At 43.8% G+C, this 21,722-nt stretch overlaps 1 protein-coding gene across 1 annotated transcript; it reads left to right on the top strand.

Moving 5' to 3' along the window:
• Window positions 1-3,504: 3,504 nt before the first annotated feature.
• znf865 (zinc finger protein 865) lies at window positions 3,505-15,445 on the top strand. Its single transcript, XM_084031387.1, has 3 exons — window positions 3,505-4,076; window positions 4,480-4,593; window positions 9,629-15,445. Exon 3 carries the CDS (start codon window positions 10,076-10,078, stop codon window positions 14,207-14,209), a length of 4,134 nt encoding a protein of 1,377 aa, XP_083887513.1. The 5' UTR covers window positions 3,505-4,076; window positions 4,480-4,593; window positions 9,629-10,075; the 3' UTR covers window positions 14,210-15,445.
• The last annotated feature ends 6,277 nt before the right edge of the window (window positions 15,446-21,722 follow it).

Below are 21,722 nucleotides of genomic sequence, written 5' to 3'. Positions count from 1 at the left end.
CTTCCAGTGTAAAGGTTTGAGTTTTTGCAGTGCATTTTTATTGGGCAAATTTAAAAAAAAAATGATTTTGTGGTGTAGAGCGTATTCACTACATTATAAATATAATAATCGGTCACTTCTTTCTTGGCTAGAATTCCAGAAGAGCGTTCTTCAGCTCCTTTTCGAAATAAAGGATACAAGAAGTCACGTTGCCACCTCATCTGCTGGAACAAGTTATGAAGTGAAGCCAGCAAACACTGAAGAAGACTTCAAAGCTTTAGAGAATCGCCTGGAGGACAAGAATGAGGGCGAGAACTGGTAAGTGTCAGGCTAGTGAAACATGGTTTCACAACTCTAATGTATATGGCGCTAATGTACAGGGCTTAAAGTTCCCAGGCACCATTCCTGATTCCAGGCAAAGAGCACTTTTAAATGAATTCAATACATTGTGCACATTTCCTCCAAGACGACGGTAAAGATTTGTAGAGATATTCTTATGCCTCTCCCTGATTGGGTACAAGACAAAAACACTCAAACTGATCTAATAAGTACAGCTTCATGGGGCATTTCACATTTTGATCAGAGACAGACGAGACGAAGAGGTGTGCACGGGGCCTATAGAGCGTGCACAGTATGTTTTCATCCAGGTAATGTCTTTACAGCAGGAGTGCCTTTTGTTTGTGTTGTTTTGTGTGTGTGTTATGCTAGTAGTAGCTAATGGACCCCTGAGGACAACAAGTGCTATAAAAAATGAAGACAACAAAATGGTTAAATAATTAATTAAGTAATCTTGTAAAATGCTGGCAAAGTTTCATTATGACAATTGTTCACCTTGGTGACCACTACAAACTCCTCGTCCTCATCACGTGCCTACTTTGTGGAGGTCTGGACTCTACTGACCACTTTTTCTGGTTATATTTTTAATTTCTTGTTGCTCCTTTTCAGAGTAAACATCTGAAGAAGCTGGGAGGCGTTGATGCTGCAGACCATGTGAAGAAGTCAATGGCTGCGTAAGTAAATGCACTCCCCCCACACACCCACTTACTCGCTCTCTGCTTCATTTTCATAATGAACTTGATTGCACTATAATATTCTGATATAAATCTGTTTTACCAGAACTATGACAAATAAAATGATGGCCATAATGAGCCTCAGAGGAAGAAGTGGGAAGGTTGCCTTCATGAAGACTCATCTCTACAAGATCATCTGTGCTGAGTTTGCTTTAACATAGTAGTTTTGTAACAATGTTTTAAATAAGTGAATATAGTAAGCAGAATAATGATTCATAAGCAAAATCATTTTAGTTGGAGGACTCCACAGAGCATGCTCTAATATTATAATATATAATATTCCATTCTGGGCTCTAGACTAATTCTCTACCGGCAGCACTGGTACTACCAACTGCCTTTTGTTGGTCGTACAAGCACATGATAATCAATGACCTTGCACGCTGATAAATACAAATTAATAAGTTAAAATAAAATAAAATAAGTTGATATTTGCAAAATATTTTAATTTGAGAGGTTAGCGTTTGCTAATAACTGATATGCTGGTTTTTTCCCCCTCTTCAGATGCTGGCTTGAGCTCATTTATGACAACAATGACCAAAGTAGAAGAAAACATGGCACAATATTTGAAATATGCACCAGAGAGGATGGGTGGCGGTGGCAGAAAGAAGTAGCAAGAAGATTTAAGCCCTGCCGTGTTCAATGTTGCTGTTTGGGATGTTTTTTTCCAGGTTAGACATCATCGACACATGTTTTTCTTAAAAAGTAATGTTGAAAAAGACTGCTTGTGTGTGAAATAATGGCACAATTGATTTAGCCATGTCGAATAATAAAGCATGGTTTCTTATTTCAGTGAAATGTCTTTATGAATCTTCTTCCTGGTCTTGCTTTGACACATTGGTGCATGTTGTCAACATTTGAATGACAGTGTATTTGGTGCTTTCCAATGTAATGTAGATGAGATCTCTTCAGGATGATTAGTAATCACACAAAACATTCTTATGATTGCTATGTCTTACTTACTACTAGTAAAGATAGAATTATGTCCAATAAGAGAGCCATGCACTACAGGTTTTTGCACCGTGTTTCAGGACAATCACAGATACAGCGTTTCGTAACTTAGTGTTAATGTATCCATTTCAAGGTGTTTGGTGTTACTGGAGCTACTGTTGAACACATCAATACTTTAGTGAAAACAGTGTAACAAAAATATATAGTGTGCCAAACTATGTTGAAAAGAAATTTCAACGTTGATTGGATTTGCAAAATCTAAACTTAAATCCATATTGATTCAATGTTGGCGAATTCACCGTTGTTGAGAAACGTAACGTAGGAATGACGTTGCTATTTCAACGTTGATTAGATTTGCAACGCTGGCACCTGACATCGATTCAACAGTGACTCGAGTGCCAGCTGGGGCAGTTTCCTATACTGGGTGCTGGCCCAGGACACTCTTGTAAAGGAGATTTTTAATCTCAATTAGGTTTTTCGTGGTTAAATAAATTGTAAAGAAATAAAATATAACGGATCCTCACTGTAGTTTGAATGGGAGTCTTGAGTAGAAGAAAAACACACGTGTGTGTGTGTGAGATGTTGCCAACTGTGTTTCTGAAATCCGCCCACCTCCCTGTATTTCTACACCCAAGGGAGCAATTTGAGGCTCAGGGGAACAACATCTCTCCAACCGACCCCTCCCCCCAATTTAGTACAAATTATTATCATTCATTGCAGCTGTTAAATTAAGACAATCCGGAGATTACAGGAGAGAAAAAACAACATTTATTAAGGCAGGCCCACCTTGCTTGCAACCTCAATGCTCTTTGAACTGGTTTTATACTTAGTTTAGATTACAGAAAATTATGTATTTATGTTAAGTGCAGAACCAATCGACCATGGATTTCTAAATCACAGCAAACCTCTCTGGAGGAATAGATGTTTCTGGTTCATTGAGTTTGACCCTTTTAATAGAGTTTTTATCAGGACTTTTATTTGTTTGGCGTGGTGTTTTTTTTACACTGAATATGACCTGCGTTTGATATTCTCACAACACAGAATACATATAAAACCCAACAAGTGTATTACTTTGTACACTACGTGAGCATGCAAGAGCGTGCAGCACTTTTATTTTTCTCTTTTCACGATTTGTGTCTCTTAACACCGGCAGGCAGAAAGACTGCACTATAATAACTTTTAATTTAATGCAAATTAGGCAATAGACACACAGCAGCACATGCATGACACACACACACACACACACACACACACACACACACACACACACACACACACACACACACACACACACACACACACACACACACACACACCTCGTAATGTCATGCAACACGCGCCGTAATGATATCCTTAATTGACTCATTAACATTTCTCACACTCGGTGTGAAAACAAGCACACAAACACACACTTGCAGAATGCACTGTGATATCTTTTGGAGTGAAAACATGCGTGTGTGCACGCGCACGTACGCGCGCGCCCACACACTCACACAGCGTACACACGGTTCATTTATTCATGAGCATCATGCAGGACTGAATCCATATTTGTGCGAACTGAAGGGGCAGAGGTGCATGCGAGGAGGAGGTGGTCGCGGCCGGACAGACCGACCTGTGCCTGGCTCTACCCGGAACCATTATGCAGACAGGAAACTACCATTTTAACGCTAGCAGCATCGGAGGAGCGGCCGTCTACGGAGGGGGACACCTAAATCTGACACGGGGCGGAAAACAGCAAACCGACGTGAAAAGAAGGAAAAACACGACGGAAACAAAACAAAGGCGCAGTTTGGGAGAAGGCGAGCAGTAAGCCGCTGGAGCAGCAGGATCGCGGTGGCACACAATGGACATATCGGGCCAGGCCAGCGGAAATAGTTTTTGTTAGCGAGTGAAAAGCAGCCCTCCCGGGCCGATGGAGAGCCGGGCCTTTCACAGTGTTTTTCCATGGATGAAGAAAAAGGCCCCGCTGTCAGGCAGTAGGGACCCCGCTCTCACGGCGCACTCCCCGCTCGCTGTTTCCACACTTTTACCCCCATGTTATTGAGCTTTTTTTCGCGCCTAGCCATCGTGTGCCACAAGGTAAAAACAACAACAAAAACAAAAGCCGTTTCCAGCGGTGGTATGTTGGCTAATTTGCTAGCTGCCAAGCTAAGTAGCTAAACGCTCGGCTACGCTGCTAGCAATGCTATGCTATGCACCGGGACGCCTCCTTTTATGTCAGTTTAGTTATAGGCTACTTATACACAGTTTAGAGATAAGCAATATCCTAACGATGTTGCACAATGTGGCTTAATTTAAAATTCGTATGTGCACGTTTTTTTTTTTTTAAATGAGGCACAAATAATACCATTTCGTGAACGTTAGTGCAGCATTTTGTTAGCTAGCCGAGTGATTGATGGATGCTAGCAGACGCTGGTGAGTGGAGCGATAACAGTAATTTCTGTCCGTCTAACCTGCTCGGTCATCGGTACATCTGTTTCAGGCTGCCCATCTAAAGTCGCGGGTATCGGCCGCGAGAGCGGACAGTCTCCCCCCCCATACCCCCCCGCGGAACAGCTGCGGTCCAGCAGGGAGCTCCAGACCTGTGGATCCGCCGGTAAGATGGAAACAACATGCAATCACGCTCCTCCTTGTGTCAAACTGTTTTAGCTTAATTAGCTGCGGATTGTCCAATGTGCTTTGCTCCCTTAAACGGCGTGACTTAGTGTTGGTTTGAGGGAAGATTCAGCTAAAATGTAATTTCAAACCTCGCGCGTATTTGAGCATGTGTGATTGTTTTTTTTTATTTGCTTTTTTTTTTGTTGTTGTTGAAAACGCTGATGCAGAATCAGCAGCTAACTAACTGATGATAGCGTACTGATGGCTTCGTAGGTGAGAATGTTATTTCCAAATAATGTCTCTCCTTTGAACGGAAAAAGGTTCTACATACCCCTTTGTATAAGAACATAACTGATTAACGGGAAGATATTAAAACAGGACATTTTCTGTACTGATAGCGACATACTGTTGCACGTTCTTGCAACAAATGCACTTTTGTAAGTAACTTTGGATAAACGTGTCTGCTAAATGTAAATTTAATGAATATCAGAATTTTAAAGTATTTTCCATACTTGAGAAATCGGGAGAGATTTTGTTTGGCCAAGTCATGGAAGATCAGGGATTTTGTTTGTAGCATGTTTACATTTTAGTTGCTATTTTCTCAAAATGTAATATTTCCCATGCTGTGCCTTTCTCTGCTAGGTTATATCACGAGTTTCCCCATATTTCGTAGAGTCATTGTCCACTGTTCAAGCAGTGAAAACTTTAAGTTTTATACCTACATTAATGGGTCATTAGAAGTCAGTCTTTTTAGTCAGTGAAAGTCAGGAAAAAGTTAGGGAATCTGACATTTGACTTAAAGTGGGAACCCTGAACATAATGACTCTAGTTGATAAGTAGTTTACTGATCCAAATACATTGTTTACGTAATTATCAGTGATATAAAATGATGTGCATCAGTTAATTATCCTAGGTGAGTCAGGGTCAGGGGACATTTCTAAAAAAAAAAAAAAAAAAAAACACCATCAAAAGTGAATGGGTTGGAAATGTATACCACTCTTATAATTGCACGCAAATACATTTTGAGCTCCTCTGCAGCATGGCATACTTCATTGAACATGACAACTTGACGACTCTGTAATTGTTTTCATCATGAGATTGCTGGGACCAGTAAATGCATTGAGTAACCTGCTGTGCTCAGTGAAGCTGAGATTTGACATGTTGTGCTGTTTTTCCCCCCACATGTTGGTTAAAAGTCACTTTTTTTCCCCTTGAAGAGAGATGTCTAAAAAGGACACGGATCAGTTGATTTACTGATGTAAGCTGCTAAGAAGCTCTACTGTGATTGCTGATACTAATGCTACAGATTGGCGTTGGTTTAAGGTGTTTTTTCATCAAGAAAGTTGTCACGTTTGCAACTTATTTATTTACGTTGTAAGATAATACATTTGTCGGTAGAGAAAACACTCCAAGTACAGAAGGGTGTCAAGTAAATTAAAAGAATAATTCAAAGTTTCTTAGTGAGGTGTAGGGCCTCAAAATACCGCCACCGATGATCCTAAAACAGTCACGCTGATCTGTACATCAACCTCCCGAGCCACGACTCAAACCAAACAGACGTCAAAGGTGGTTGCTAAGAACCTTTTCAGAGGAAATTTATCATTCAACAACAACAAATGTTGCAAAAATGTTTTCACATTGAACGCATCCGACGTCAACCTGTTGACGGAAATTCCTCGGGCATCGTGGATGAAGGGTCTTGTGTAACTGAGCTGGTTTCAAACGGTGTGCGATGCACAGATTATTTCCTTTCTATCTGGTGGGAAGGGCGCTAATCAGCAAGATCAGCTGCTGCGCTGATTGGTTCACACATGTGTGAACTGGTTTGCCTGGAAGACGGCTAGAAAGTCTTCAGCATTTGAGAACAAGGGTGCTGTAGTTTATCGATACAATGTTCACGTCCTGCAAAGCGGCACATAACCTCGCCGATGAGAACCAATGATCTACCAGTCTGGGTGGGAACTTGTCGTTTAGTAATGTGTGATGGTGAGCACTAACCACTAACAAGCGAGTGGAAGCAGTGGAAAATGAATCAATAACGAAGCAATAGTAGTTAATAGCATACTTGCACACCTGATGCACCTCAGCAGGCCATACTGTTGATGAGGGCTGAGTGTCAGCTGGTCTGCTGCAGCAGAGAGAGATGCGCATGTGGGGGGTCTGCAGGTCTCGACTTGAAGGGTCTAGACTTGAATAAATCTAATAATGAAACGGTACTTAAACATTTTCTAAATCAGCTCTGTTAATTTAGCCTTCTGGATATGATTTTACAAGGCAAACAAGAATTAAATGTTTTGACGAGTGCTTGTTATGCATTTTTAAATAATCATGTGATTATAGTTATAGCAAGTTTTCCATTTTGAGATTTTTAGGCATTATCTATTATAATGGTCAAACATGATGCAATTGCATAGTTATAGGTTAAAAGCCGTTACCCCACAATTCAATATTTTATTTTTTTATTGAAAAAGCTGATCTTCCTGTGTTGCCACTGCACAAAAGCAGACTAGGCAGCAGCAGAAGTTTATTTTGTGATCTGAGTTTGGAGAGTGTCATTTTCGTAGTGCTGCTTAGTAGATGAGCGACGAGTTGATCAATTAGTCGACACAATAGTACAAGGGTTCGTCCACTAAGGATTTGGATTGGTTGAGAATTTTTGCATTTCTAGTAGTAGTAGAATATTGTTTTATATACTTGAGGTACAGGATCGTCCTGCTATTGAGTCCCCAGTGTTGCTCTGCCAAGCTTCTGGCTGCACGCGGATGTGACTGCACATACGACGATGTTTGGCTTCTCTGGTTTCTGTCTCCGGGGGGGGGGGGGTCACGTCGAGAGCTCTGTAGAAAGCCAGAGGAAGGTCAGAACCGGGAGCAGAGTTGACTTCACTCTTTATACAAAAGATAGGTCACCCAGGCAAGACAGATGCACAAGAACTCGGGTCTTAAATTGTTTCGGTTCAGGGCGTTTAATGCATGTTTTGGTCAGGAAAAAAAGGTTGTTATCTTAAGAATATGTCACTGTTATGGTTTTCGGGATTAACCGATTTTGCTGTAACCACGGTAATGAAAGAGAAATTCCAGTGTCTTTCATCCTGGGCCCTAGGTTTATACATGTGGGTGTGTAAATTAATATTACGCGTTTGGAAGTGGTCCATCAGATTGGCTCGGGTTGCAGCCACTGACACGGCAGCAGTGGCTACAATGCGATCACATTTTGGCCAATAATTGGCACAATAGTCTAACGATTCTCATTTTCCATGACTTATCCAGTATTTTAGAGTAATTACCTACACCCTAGGTAGCGCCGCCACAGGTTCATGGTGAAATGTATATCCTTATAACCAGGCCGCTTTGTGCAGTGAGCACATTTCCACGCAGCGGTGCGCCGCGACCGGCGGTTAGGTCGACTTGGAAAGGCCTGGGTTGAAGGTGGCTTGCAGATCTGACCGACTTGAGCTTGCTTCATTCTTGGTGCTCGCTTCGCCCCCTGTCCATGCGGGGAGGAATGGGGCTCCTGTTGTGCCAACAATGCTTATGTAGGTGGTACATGTAAAAGTAACCTCCGCATGAATGGCAGGACCCGAGGTTTCCCAGTAGAGCATTGCCCAAAGCATCACACTGCCTCCATTGGCTTGTCTTCTTCCCATAGTGCACCCTGGTGCCATGTGTTCCCCAGGTAAGCAACGCACATGCACCCGGCAATCCAAGTGATGTAAAAGAAAATGTGATTCATCAGACCAGGCCACCTTCTTCCATTGCTCCGTGGTCCAGTTCCATTCTAGGGGCTTTCGGCAGAGGACAGGGGTCAGCATGGGCATAGACAGACAGATATAGCATATATATAATAGATATTGCAATGTCAGTTATATTTCAATATCTTGCAGCCCTAACTTTTTCTTCATGGGTTAACGGTACAAAGCTTCTGCTCAATTTTGTGACTCACACTCGCGTGCGATACATTTTCTCACAAATTAGTTCCGAAAAACCTTTTTTGAGATCAAAACGGGAACGTAATCGGGGAAGTTAATTAAAAATGTCAATCTCTAAATATCAGATTCATGTTTTCACTGAAGGGATTTGCTGCGTTGTTAAATCTTAAAAGCTTGTTTTCCTCTTGCACACAAAGACACTTTCTAGCTACCTAATCTGACATTTAGCTTTGTGTGTGTGTCTGTGTTTGTGGCAGGCAGCCATGTTGTACAGCAGGAGCTGGACAGGAGTCATGTGGCATTTTGCTCCTCGCTCTCATTTCTTCTTCCTCGGCAGGCTCTGTCTGCTGCTCTCACTAGTGTCCATACAATGTGAAGAAACAATTAATTCTTGCATGCATTTTTTTAACTAAACACTTGTGTGATTAAAACTGCTCTCTCATAGAAACAGTGGCAGAAAGATGGCAGCAGCTATTGGTTAATTGGGTTCAGGTCGGCTTAAGAATTACGTTTGACCGGGTTGAAAAAAACAATCAAAAGGCAGAGCACAAGATTTCCACACTTTTACAAAATAATTGACCTGATAGGGCTTCTGAGTATGTGTATGAAGAGGGCACAATTTCCTCCTAGCTTCATTCGGAAATGATCGTGTATTTTTAGCCAAAAGGTTTAGATGTGGTCACCACGGTTAGGTGGTTAGGGTTTATTTTCCGTGGGGGGGATAAAATAGATCAAACTTACCCTAACCCTTGAGAGAGAAAAATGTCAAATTTGCAACATGACCAAAAAACGACAGGCCCCATAAGACCTGACTCAAGAACAGAAAGTGAACACTATCATTTATTTTGTGAAGGATAACTATCAGCACAATCAATTAACCTTAAATCTCAAAATTCTAAACTTATCCTCAGCTTAATCAATGGCTTGTGTTTAAAGAGCGTTTATTTTGCGGCCCATTTGAGACATTCAGCATCCGGAATGAAAAATACAATGATGTTGAAGTCTCTGTGCCAAAAGTGTTTTGTTTATCTGAAGTCGTTGAATCACTAACTGACATCATTTTAATTTTTTTTTTTTTTTTTTTTTTTCACTTCTCATTCTTCAGGCTGTCCGATTAACTCCATGCGGGGACAGAAGGCCAGTGAAGCAGTGGTTCACCCTCCACTGAAATAACGGACACACTCCACTTCATGGGACTGCTGAGCTGGTTTTTAAAAATCCCCATAAGGGTTTGGAACAATTTTAAAGAAACACTACAGACATTTTTTTAGTATGATTTAGTTCATTGCCTATTTATGACCCTTTTTTTAATAAATACCCACAGAAGCACTTGACGGCTTCACTCACAATGGAGAGGTATTGATACATTTATGTGAGGAAAACCCTGGATCGGCTTTTGGTGGAATATAGCGGTTTGAACATTTGGGACTACCTCTGGCAACCCCACCTCGTCAGTTTGACAAGGGGGGGTCACTGCTTTTTCCGGCAATTACAGGCCTAGTGCTCGTGGCAGTTGTGGCTACGTGGCGCCTTGCCACGGCTGTATTGGAAGATGTTCCAGTTCAGCAAGTACCCCATGGACATCTTAGAGATGCTGAGTGGACACCAGGCCCACCAGTTCAAAGGCCTTGGATTAGAACGACAGCTGAGCCACCAGCAGCAGGTCCAACTGCAGCATCAGCAGCAGCTCCAGCAGCAGCACCAGCCCTCCGCTGACAGCTCTGGAAGTCTCCTGTCTGGCCTCGGCCTCGGATCCCTCCAGACCTCCCGGAGTAATGCCTTTGCTGACTCATCATCATTATTTGCCAAAATGAGCGCCCCTCCCCCACCCATCTCCCATCAGAGCCAGTCGTCCTCTTCATCTCACAGCTCCAGGAAGTCCAGTAAGATGAGCAGCAGCAGCAGTAGCAGCAGTGGGAGCTCGGGGTACCCACAGTTTCTGCGGCCTTTTCACCCGGCTGAGGCTGCGCTGGCTCAGGAGCAGCTCCACTCTGGGATGGGACGTTTTGACTTTGGTGGGAGCAGCAGTGGGGGAAGCGCAGGGGTCATCGGGGGGGTTGTCACACCTGCCCCACCTCCACCACTGCATCCAGGTCTCTCTGTCTCCCAGCCTTCCCCTGGCCCCCCCTCTTCTTCACCCTCTCCCTCCACCTCTTCAGCTTCCAACAACCCCTCTGGCAGCACGGCAGTCCCCTTAGTCGGCCAGTCTGATCCCCGCAGCCTCCACCAGCAGTTCAGCTGCATGCTTGCCGCCAATCAGTACTTCCTGTCAGGCGTCCCCACCAACAGCAGCCTAGAGCAGTTCCTCGTCCAGCAAGGCACTCATAACCATCTCGGCTTGGGTCTGGGCCAAGGGCCCTCTGATTCAAACTCGGCCCTGGCCCCTCCCCCTGCCCTCCACTCCACACACAGCCACAGCCACACAGCGCCGCCTCAGCAGCAACAACAGCAGTTGACCCCTCATGCCTTATCTCATCCACACAGCCACACTCACCACCCGCACCCTCTCCACCCAGCTCCCCAGCCTGCCCCACTGGGTGGCTTTGATTTCCAAGGTATCCCGGTTCTTTCCTCAAACCAGATAGCTTCACTAATGCAGCAGGAGGCTGGCCTTCCCCTTCCCCTGCCCCTGCACTTGTCGCTCTCTAAAGACGATGCAAAGATGGGAGACAGCTCGTCTTCATCGGCTTCAAGTGGAGGAAGCAGGAGAAAGAAAGCAATGGCGGGCTACCTGCCTCAGAGGAAATCAGAGACTAGTACCCACAGTCACAGCCATAGCAGCAGTAGTGTTGGTAACTGCCATAACAGCAGCTCAAGTGGGCACAGTCAGAGCTCTTCATCGGGCCTCGTGGGAGGAGGATCTGGGGGTGTTGGGATAAGTGGCATCGGAAGCGAGCCTCCGCATTCCTCCCTCCTCTCATCGCCCTCACAGCAGTCATCCTCCACCGTCTCCTCCTCCTCGTCTGCCCCTCCTTCCTCTAACTCCACCTCTGTGCTCGTAGCCAATGGCAACCAACAGTCCAAATCCCAAGACCGCCACAGTAACAGTTCATCCGGCCAGCCCGAACCAGAACCCATTTACCACTGCGGTGAATGTGGTAAAACCTTTACCCACCTCTCCAGTCTTCGAAGGCATCTCCGCAGCCATGGTTTGACACCAGAAAGCCAAAGCAGGAAGTCGGACTGTAACTCTCCCAGCCCAGAGAGGATATTCTGCTGTGGCGAGTGTGGGAAGAAATTTAAAAAGAGGGGTCACCTCATCCAACATAGCGTCACCCACTCGGAAAACCGGCCTTTTGTCTGCACCGTCTGCCAAAAGTCCTTCAACCGTCGAGAGTCACTCACGAGACACGAGAAGATTCACGACGAGAAGCCATTCCGCTGCCCGGCTTGTGGGCGTTGCTTCCGTGAGAGCACCTCTCTTCTCAACCATGCTGCTTCAGGTGCCTGTGGAAAACCGCCTCGGAGTTCAAAAAACCGGCCCAGCAGCGGAAGGAGTGGGTCATCTAACCCAAGCAGTAGTAAAATGGGAAGCAGTGGAGACAGGGCGGGACTCCCAAACGATGGGGCAGCAATGGCTAATGACAAGTATGCAACAGATTATTCCAGAAATCGCTACCAGAATCAGTCGTCGTACAACAGCAGTGTCGATGACTACAGGCGATCACAATCTTCGTCCCTGTACTCCTCAGAGAGTACGCTAGCCAGTGAAATGACCAACCAAACTCTGCGTAAGGCCCCTTTAGCCCCAACTCTTCATCCCCACCCACAGAGCCAGCAACAACAACCGCAGCACCACCACCACCACCACCCACCACCACCACCACCACCACAGCAGCCACACCTCCCCCTCTCCTCTCTATTGGATGATTCAGAGGATGAGGTCACCAGCAGTGCGATGTCGGCCATTGCAGCAGCAGCTGCAGCCTCCTGTGATATAAACACTGAAAGCCGGGAAGGAGAAAGGAGGGATATCATCGGGGGCCTCCTGGGGGGGTTGGGGTTTGGTAACATGGGTGGACCTTCATCCACGTCTGGCCTGAACGGCTCCACCATGCCTTTGACCCACCCTAGCCAGCACCACACGAAACCTCGGAGGCCCAGGAAGCCCAGAGAGAAGAGGGACCCAAGCAACATCGTCAGGAGGAGAAGAAGCCCTGCTCCTCCAGGCGATGGGACGGAGAGGCCGTACAGCTGTCAGATATGCTGCAAACGCTTCAGAAGGGCGGAGACCTTGCGGCGCCACAACCGGGTCCACACAGGGGAGAAGCCTCACGCCTGCGATGTATGTGGCAAAATGTTCCGTGAGCCTTTTCACCTCACCAAGCATCTGACCGTGCACTCGGGTCAAAAGAACTACAAATGCAATCTGTGCGGGAAGATGTTCGCCTATGCACAGAGCCTCGTGAGACACGGGAAGCTGCACAGAAAAGGTGAGATCGACAGCCAGGGGAGGAGAATTAAAGGTGCTGCTGCTGCCATCAGTCAAGTCCCCACCTCTGGAAACTCTACTGACTACTTCTCGTCCTGCTCTCAAGGAGAAAAGTCACCAACATCTGGCACCCCCTCTCAAAGGCTTTACACCTGCACAGTGTGCTGGAAATCATTCCGCCACTATTTCCACCTGACGGCACATCAACAGACTGTCCACGGTGGCGGCGTAGGGCTGGAAAAGTCCTTTCGTTGTGAAGTATGCGGTAAAGCCTTCGCCTACTCCAACAGCTTAGTGCGCCACAAGCTGTCTCAGCATGGCATCGACCGCGGTGGCCAGCGTGTCAACCAGTCCCAACCCCCCGTATACTCGCCGCTCTTCTATGATTCTGGATCAAGTTCAAACTTCACTGGGTCGTCTCACATGCAGCAAGGGGCCTCTGGGCAACAGCAGCAACAGCAGCAGCAACAACCTCAGCAGCAGCAACCTCAGCATCATCAACAGCAACAACAAGAACAGCAGCAGCACCCTTTTCACTACCGCTCAAAAAACTTCCAAAAGCGGCTTGGACAAACAAAAAAGCAAAGGAAAAAAAAAAGGCGAGTGTTGATCCACAGCATCATGAGAGACGGCAAGCTGGTGGGTGTCCCTCTGAGTAAAGACACCCGCAGGAAGCTGCTGGTCCTGAGGAAAAGGAGGGGCAAACTGCAGGCGCAGCTCAACAAAAAAAAGCTTCTGGCCCAGCTGAAGATGAAGGGTGGAATGATGAGGGTGAAGTCATGGAGCGGTGGTGCCGTCAAAGTCACCGGACTCACCTCAATGGACATTCCCATCAAGCGCTTCCCCTGCCCCATCTGCCCCAGCGCCACTTACGCAAAGCAGGGTTCTCTGCTGATCCACCACGCCATCAAGCACCGGGCGAGAAACTCAGCCCGCCACGCACGCCTGCGGTGCCAGGTGTGCGGGAGACGCACCAACTCGTTGCACAAAGCCTTGAAACACAGAGGCCAGCATCTTAAACAAGCTGCGTTCCAGTGCAACAAATGCCGACACCGTTTCTGGAACTCCGTGCTCCTGGACCGCCACAAGTTCTGCTGCCGGGGGGTGAGCTCCAGTGGGAACTGGGCGCTGATGAAGATAAAGTCCCCGCCGTCACATGACCAGTCAGACGGTGACCATTCACCAGTCCAGCCAACTGTCCCAGTTCTGGTCCAGCCTGAGCGATCAACAGTTCTGACTGAGTTCAGTCAGTAAAAAAAAACAACAACAAAAAAAACAGTTTTCTAGACTAGATTGTTTTGATGTTTATTTTTTTTAAATAATCAAAGAAGCAAGCAAGAGCTAGCAAGTTTTTAACAGAACAAGATGGGAGAATGGGGAGGGTTTAGTGTAACTACCGTAATATCCCCACACCCCTCCCAGGTAAATACAATCCTAACTTACAACAGCAGAGGTGGCTGATTAAATTAGAGTGGACTTCAAAAGCCCCGAGATCAGAACCACACTCGGCATCATTTCTCCCCTTCCCCTAAGACGAAGGAACTTTTAGTAGCACCCATTTGAAAAATGCATTAATCCAGTTTCCTTTCCTTTTTATTTTTAATTTTCCCATTAGCAGTGTTTGCGCATAAATACGGATTGGATGCCAACGTAGAAGTGAGGTACCTTTTGTAGTACCAGTGTATTCGTTTCCTCATTATTCACCGTATAGTCTGTGTCTCTTGCTCCGTACGTGTTTATTTGTAACCCCAGCGGAGAATCTCTCACTTTTTTTTCTTTTTTTATACTGAGATGACATCTGCCCTCAAGATAAAATAATCTTTTTAATAAAAGAAAAAAAGAAATCTGAAAGAGCCTCATGAAAAAGTGAATCTGTCACAAAAAGGCAGTCAACATGCTAAAATGACTGAACAGGTTTTTAAAAAAAGGAGTTTGAACGAAACAAAAACTGTTGGTGACCTTGTTTTTAAATGTACACTACTTTTTGTCATTTTTTTTAAAGAGGAGTGAAATGGAGAGTATGCGACTCAAACTGTTAATGTGTTCAGGATTTGAAAAGGACAACAGAAATAACCGGAGTGTACTGTACAATTCGTATTATATTTTATTATATATTGATTATTTGCTGTTTTTTTACTCCAAGTATCATTTCTTTTATCATCGTTGGTATTGTATGGGTGGGAGGGAACGAGTTGGGGGACTATCTTTGTAAAACAGCGGGATGAGTATATGTATCGATGTGATATTTTTTTCCCCTCCCTGTAACCCTTTTACCCGATCCCTCATTGCCACATTTATGCCCAATTTTTTGTAACGAAAGCGTGTTCACATAGTTCATTACTTAGGTCCTGTCCAGACGTGTTTTCTCTTTTTTTTTTCTGTAAAACTAAAACATGTAATATTATTACTAAATTACTATCATTTTCTTTGCCTAAAAGTGAGTTGTTGAAAACCCTCAAATCAAATAAAATAAAAAAAAATCTGCAATGGTACTGTTGTCATGTTAAAAGCTGAAGACTCCCGCTCTAGTAGTGATAAATAGAAGTGAGTTTCAAACTTATAGTATTGAATTAAGGTAATGCATTAAAGGAAAACACCACCGCATTTCCATACTGAACTATGTTCTGCTCTGATCTTAGACGAGGTGATACATACCTCCCTCTCCTCTGTGCGTGCACTCAATGGCTCTTGCACGCACTCCGCGCAGTGCTAATTTGCTAGCATGTAGCTTGGCCCAGTATATTCCTGAGGATCCAAAGGGGGGTGAAGTTAGAAGCGACCAAGCACTTCCACGTTGTCCCTATTTAAATACGGTTACGTGAGTAGTTACACGACCCAAGTTTGGTTACACAAAATGAAGCATGCCAATTTTTCTAAGCGGATAACAAGGATAACTATATAGTATGGCGGAATAACAACTGGAAGCACTTCGACGTCGGCGCAGTAATATCATCACTCCGCTCCCCCTCTTACTTCCGTCAATAGAACCTACGTGACCTGCACGCCGTCGCCTGCACTACCTGTAGTAGTTTGTGCACAGTTGAGGAAGCATCAGGTTGTAGTAAGATAGTTTGTGAACAATCAAACATCATGGTTATAACGTGGATCGTACAGGGTTGTGAAAACAAGCAGAAGGTATATAGTCCCGTCATGTTTTGAGTGATGATATTACTGCGCCGACGTCGAAGTGCTTCCAGTTGTTATTCCGCCATACTATATAGTTATCCTTGTTATCCGCTTAGAAAAATTGCCATGTTTCATTTTCTGTAACCAAACTTGGGTCGTGTAACTACTCACGTAACCGTATTTAAATAGGGACAACGTGGTAGTGCTTGGTCGCTTCTAACTTCACCCCCCTTTGGATCCTCAGGAATATACTGGGACAAGCTACATGCTAGCAAATTAGCGCTGCGCGGAGTGCGCGCAAGAGCCATTGAGTGCACGCACAGAGGAGAGGGAGGTATGTATCACCTCATCTAACATCAGAGCAGAACATAGTTCAGTATGGAAATGCGGTGGTGTTTTCCTTTAACTGTGTCATTTTGTATTACATTCATGGAAAGTATAAAAAACCTCAATTTAAAGCTGCACAAAGAAAATAGTCATCTTTTTATTTCTCATTGGAATTGTTTGCCTTTTTATTAATTTCAATTAATTCCAAATTATTTAAACAATGTTTCTCCTCACGCAGTAGTAACTATTAAGTGGCATGCTTGTATCCAGGAAACGTTTTGGAAATAATTTACAGCCTATTAAAATGAAGGCTGACAAATATTGGGCCAGTAGATCAAATTCAAGCAGCCCGCCAAAATTAATTTAACTATAACACTTTAAAAGCACACAAACAAATTAGCTGTAGTGAAGTGTTTGTTTGTTGCTGTGGCAGCAAACAGGATCATTTGACATAAGGCTAATCACAGCATTGAGTTCAAAGGGGGGTGCTTTGACAAAATGACAGACTAAGGAAATACCAACCTTCTCCTGGTGGTACCGATCTAGTAGATACGGTTTTATTTGTCTATCTATAAATATATATCTGCTTATGGATTTAATTTATGACAAAAAGTGGGGGGAAGCCACCATGTCTTTCCAGAAACAATGTTCAAGATATTTGGGGTAACCTAAAAGCATTTAATTGATCAAACACTATTACGGAAATACATTTTCTTTAGACATCAAAGATGGAAATGAATTTAGTTCTGGAAGTTTTTATATCCTTAGAGATTTTACATGTGAGCTATTTAATAGTTAAGAGGATAAACAGTGTTGTGGTATAATGGTGGTGATGTTGGTTTATAGATCTGAGGAATATTTGCAGCTCCCATTAATCTACTCATCTACTTCAAGTAACCTTTGTTCTGAGCCGTGACCCCCATTGAGATCCAGCCCGTTAAACCAAGTACTAAACTGAAAATACTCCACTCCAAGTAAAAGTATTGCTTTCTGGCCCTTAGAAAAAATGTACTTTAAGTATGCAAAGTAAAAGTACTCATTGTGTAGTAAAACGTTCCCCATGCGTGTTTTACTATCGTATGTTTTTTTTTAAATCAATATTAAAGCTAAATTAATGCTTGTGTTGTGTTTTGGATTCAAACTCCTTTTATGTTTGGTGGTTAAATTTACAGTAAAGCATCATATTTTATAAGATAATTTCCCGTTAGCAGCTTTGTAGCGATGCATTTTCTAAATCACTGTACAGAAAGGTTGTGAAAATTGCAATATTAAGAGTAACTGTTGCTGTTAGACAAATGTAGAGGAGTACATTTGACTATCTGTAGCTGGGATGTATTGGAGTTGAAGTAGAATGTTGAAATGCAAATACTCAAGTATAAGTAAAGTACCTTGCACTTGAGTATACGTGTTAACGTCCATCCCACCACTGGCAAACTGTTTTTTTTATTACTGTAGCTGTGGACTGTAACTTGATTGTGATGCTTTGGTGCGTTACTGACAAACGGCCACTAGATGGTGCCATTTAAAAATGTAAAATGATGGCTGCCTTCCAGGGAAAGAAACGAGGGGAAAATAATCTGAATTGTAAATGGCTCATGAAACTCAGATCACACATTAGTGGAGTCAAGCTGTTGTCCCTCACTTTCACTAACGCATGCCAGCGTACACACACTCCTGTTCGTGTGTGTGTGTGTGTGCGCGTGTGTGTGCGTGTGTGTGTGAGAGAGAGAGAGTGTGACAGAGATAATTTTGGCCTCTTACTACTCGCACATTCCTGTCATGTATATTTGACAGCGCTCTGTCACCAGATAGGACTGAAAACTTTTCCAGGTCCTTCCAGGAACTGTTGTCGCACAGTGCAGCTGCTGCGACTGATTTATGAATCAGTCAAATTAGTATCAACAGGAAACACGTGATGTGGTGTGTTCATGTGTGATCTATGACTTTTATTTCCTTCAGGCTGTTATTAACGTTAAATATTTGCCATTTCAGCTTTCGTTTAGATCAAAAACAAACAAAAAAAAGGACAGGACATGATTAACAAGACCAAACATGACCGTTAAGTAGGTACATGTGTGAACTACCGGAGGAAAATAATTAGCCTCATAAGAAAATGTAGTGACTCTTGGATGTTTGTTTTTTTTTATATTTAATAGGAACATTGCATGTTCAAGACAATCAAACTGCTGTACGGTAAGAACTATAACAGAAAATACAAAGCATTATACACAGCATAAATATAATAATTAAAGCAAACTTATTGTTAATATGTACTATTCAAAACATTTGAGCAGGTAAGCAATTAGTTTTATATTATAATTTTTACATTTGGGATATCATTGTATACCTTATTTACATTTGTTTTTGTCTTATTTTTAAAATGCCTTATATTTATTATAAATAAATGTGATTTATTTTTCTCTTTTTTTAAAACACTAATCCATACAATCAGCCTCTTCCCTTTGCGTTCCCACCCCCCTTCTCCTGACGGCTGCTCACGCGGCAGTAGCATGGGGAAACCTGTGGGCGGAGACTGTGACCTATTTTTGGCCAATGGGAAGCAGAGAGAGGCAGCGAGTGACCTAGATTCAGCCAATCGCGACGCACCAGGGTCGCCGGTAGGCAACAGTCGGCGCGTGCCGGGGCCATGTGCTTCGGTGTTCAGAGCGCGAGAGGCGGACGGGGACATTTAACAAGGAGAAAAACAGACGAACCGTGGCTCCCTCATTAAATACAACGAAGCATAACAAAGCTCAGTTCAACATGGAGGTCGTATCTCTACCACGTAGCAGATTTAGACTTAGTTATATCGTTATAATATATTATGTTTTACACGTTGTGACCCCCCCCCCCCCACACCCCCCTTCTCTTACACGTGAACACCAGCGCGCGTGTTTGCTTTGTCTGAGCTGCTTATTTCTGACTCCTGTCACGTTGTGGCTCAAAGTTGTCACATTCATACATTTCTCGGACAGGACCGAGAGGAGAAAACAACATGTTAAAAACAAACAGTTCTCGCTGGACTTGGCCTCCGCGTTTTAATGACAGCGTGAGAGGAGAGGAAGAGGGGAGGGGCGGGGTGCGTTCACGGTCCATCCAGGAAGGAGCTCGGCGACGGTGGGCGCGACTTGGTATTCAACAGGCCCAGCTGCTCTCAGCCATTGGATGAAAGTGCTGGGAGGTGTTTTATTTTATGTAAATATATGCTGCATTCAGGTACTACCGGAGGAAAGACAGCTGGATAGACTTTTGTCACAGCAACCGGGTAATTTACATATCGCACTCTTAATGTATCTGTAGAATAACACAACATAAATAACATATTATAATACAGTATTAATATACCAGACTACAACAACCTCAGTACAAAATATATATTTTTTTTATAGAAATACACGCACACACATATATATACACTCAACAAAAATATAAACGCAACACTTTTGTTTTTGCTCCCATTTTTCATGAGATGGACTTAAAGATCTAAAATTCATTCCAGATACACAATATTACCATTTCTCTCAAACATTGTTCACAAATCTGTCTAAATGTGTGATAATGAGCACTTCTGCTTTGCTGAGATAATCCATCCCACCTCACAGGTGTGCCACATCAAGATGCTGATCTGACATCATGATTAGTGCACAGGTGTACCTTATACTGCCCACAATAAAAGGCCACTCTGAAATGTGCAGTTTTGTCTCACAGCAAAATGCCACAGATGCCACAAGCATTGAGGGAGCGTGCAATTGGCATGCTGACAGCAGGAATGTCAACCAGATCTGTTGCTCGTGCATTGAATGTTCATTTCTCCACCATAAGCCGTCTCCAAAGGTGTTTCAGAGAATATGGCAGTACATCCAACCGGCCTCACAACCGCAGACCACGTGTAACCACACCAGCCCAGGACCTCCACATCCAGCAGGTTCACCTCCAAGATCGTCTGAGACCGGCCACTCAGACAGCTGCTGAAACAATTGGTTTGCATAACCAAACAATTTCTGCACAAACTGTCAGAAACCGTCTCAGGGAAGCTCAACTGCATGCTCGTCGTCCTCATCGGGGTCTTGACCTGACTCCAGCTCGTCGCCGTAACAGACTTGAGTGGGCAAATGCTCACATTCGATGGCGTCTGGCACGTTGGAGAGGTGTTCTCTTCACGGATGAATCTCGGTTTACATTGTTCAGGGCAGATGGCAGACAGCGTGTGTGGCGTCGTGTGGGTAAGCGCTTTGCTGATGTCAATGTTGTGGATGGAGTGGCCCATGGTGGTGGTGGGGTTATGGTATGGGCAGGCATCTGTTATGGACGAAGAACACAGGTGCATTTTATTGATGGCATTTTGAATGCACAGAGATACCGTGATGAGATCCTGAGGCCCATTGTTGTGCCATACATCCATGAACATCACCTCATGTTTCAGCAAGATAATGCACGGCCCCATGTTGCAAGGATCTGTACACAATTCTTGGAAGCTGAAAATGTCCCAGTTCTTGCATGGCCAGCATACTCACCGGACATGTCACCCATTGAGCATGTTTGGGATGTGCTTGACCGGCGTATACGACAGCGTGTACCAGTTCCCACTAATATCCAGCAACTTCGCACAGCCATTGAAGAGGAGTGGACCAACATTCCACAGGCCACAATTGACAATCTGATAAACTCTATGCGAAGAAGATGTGTTGCACTGCATGAGGCAAATGGTGGTCAAACCAGATACTGACTGGTTCTGAGTCCCCAGACCCCCAATAAAGCAAAAAAATGCACATTTCAGGGTGGCCTTTTATTGTGGACAGTCTAAGGCACACCTATGCACTAATCATGATGTCAGATCAGCATCTTGATGTGGCACACCTGTGAGGTGGGATGGATTATCTTAGCAAAGCAGAAGTGCTCACTATCACACATTTAGACTGATTTGTGAACAATGTTTGAGAGAAATGGTAATATTGTGTATCTGGAATGAATTTTAGATCTTTAAGTCCATCTCATGAAAAATGGGAGCAAAAACAAAAGTGTTGCGTTTATATTTTTGTTGAGTGTATATAGAAATACACACACACACACATGTATATATATATATATATTTTATAGAAATACACACACACACATATATATAGAAATACACACACACACATGTATATATATATATATATATAAAATATATATATTTTGTACTGAGGTTGTTGTAGTCTGGTATATTAATACTGTATTATAATATGTTATTTATGTTGTGTTATTCTACAGATACATTAAGAGTGCGATATGTAAATTACCCGGTTGCTGTGACAAAAGTCTATCCAGCATATAT

Source organism: Eutrigla gurnardus (assembly GCF_963514095.1).
Source record: "Eutrigla gurnardus genome assembly, chromosome: 17".
NCBI lineage: Eukaryota > Metazoa > Chordata > Actinopteri > Perciformes > Triglidae > Eutrigla > Eutrigla gurnardus.
This window is presented reverse-complemented; position numbering and strand designations above follow the sequence as displayed.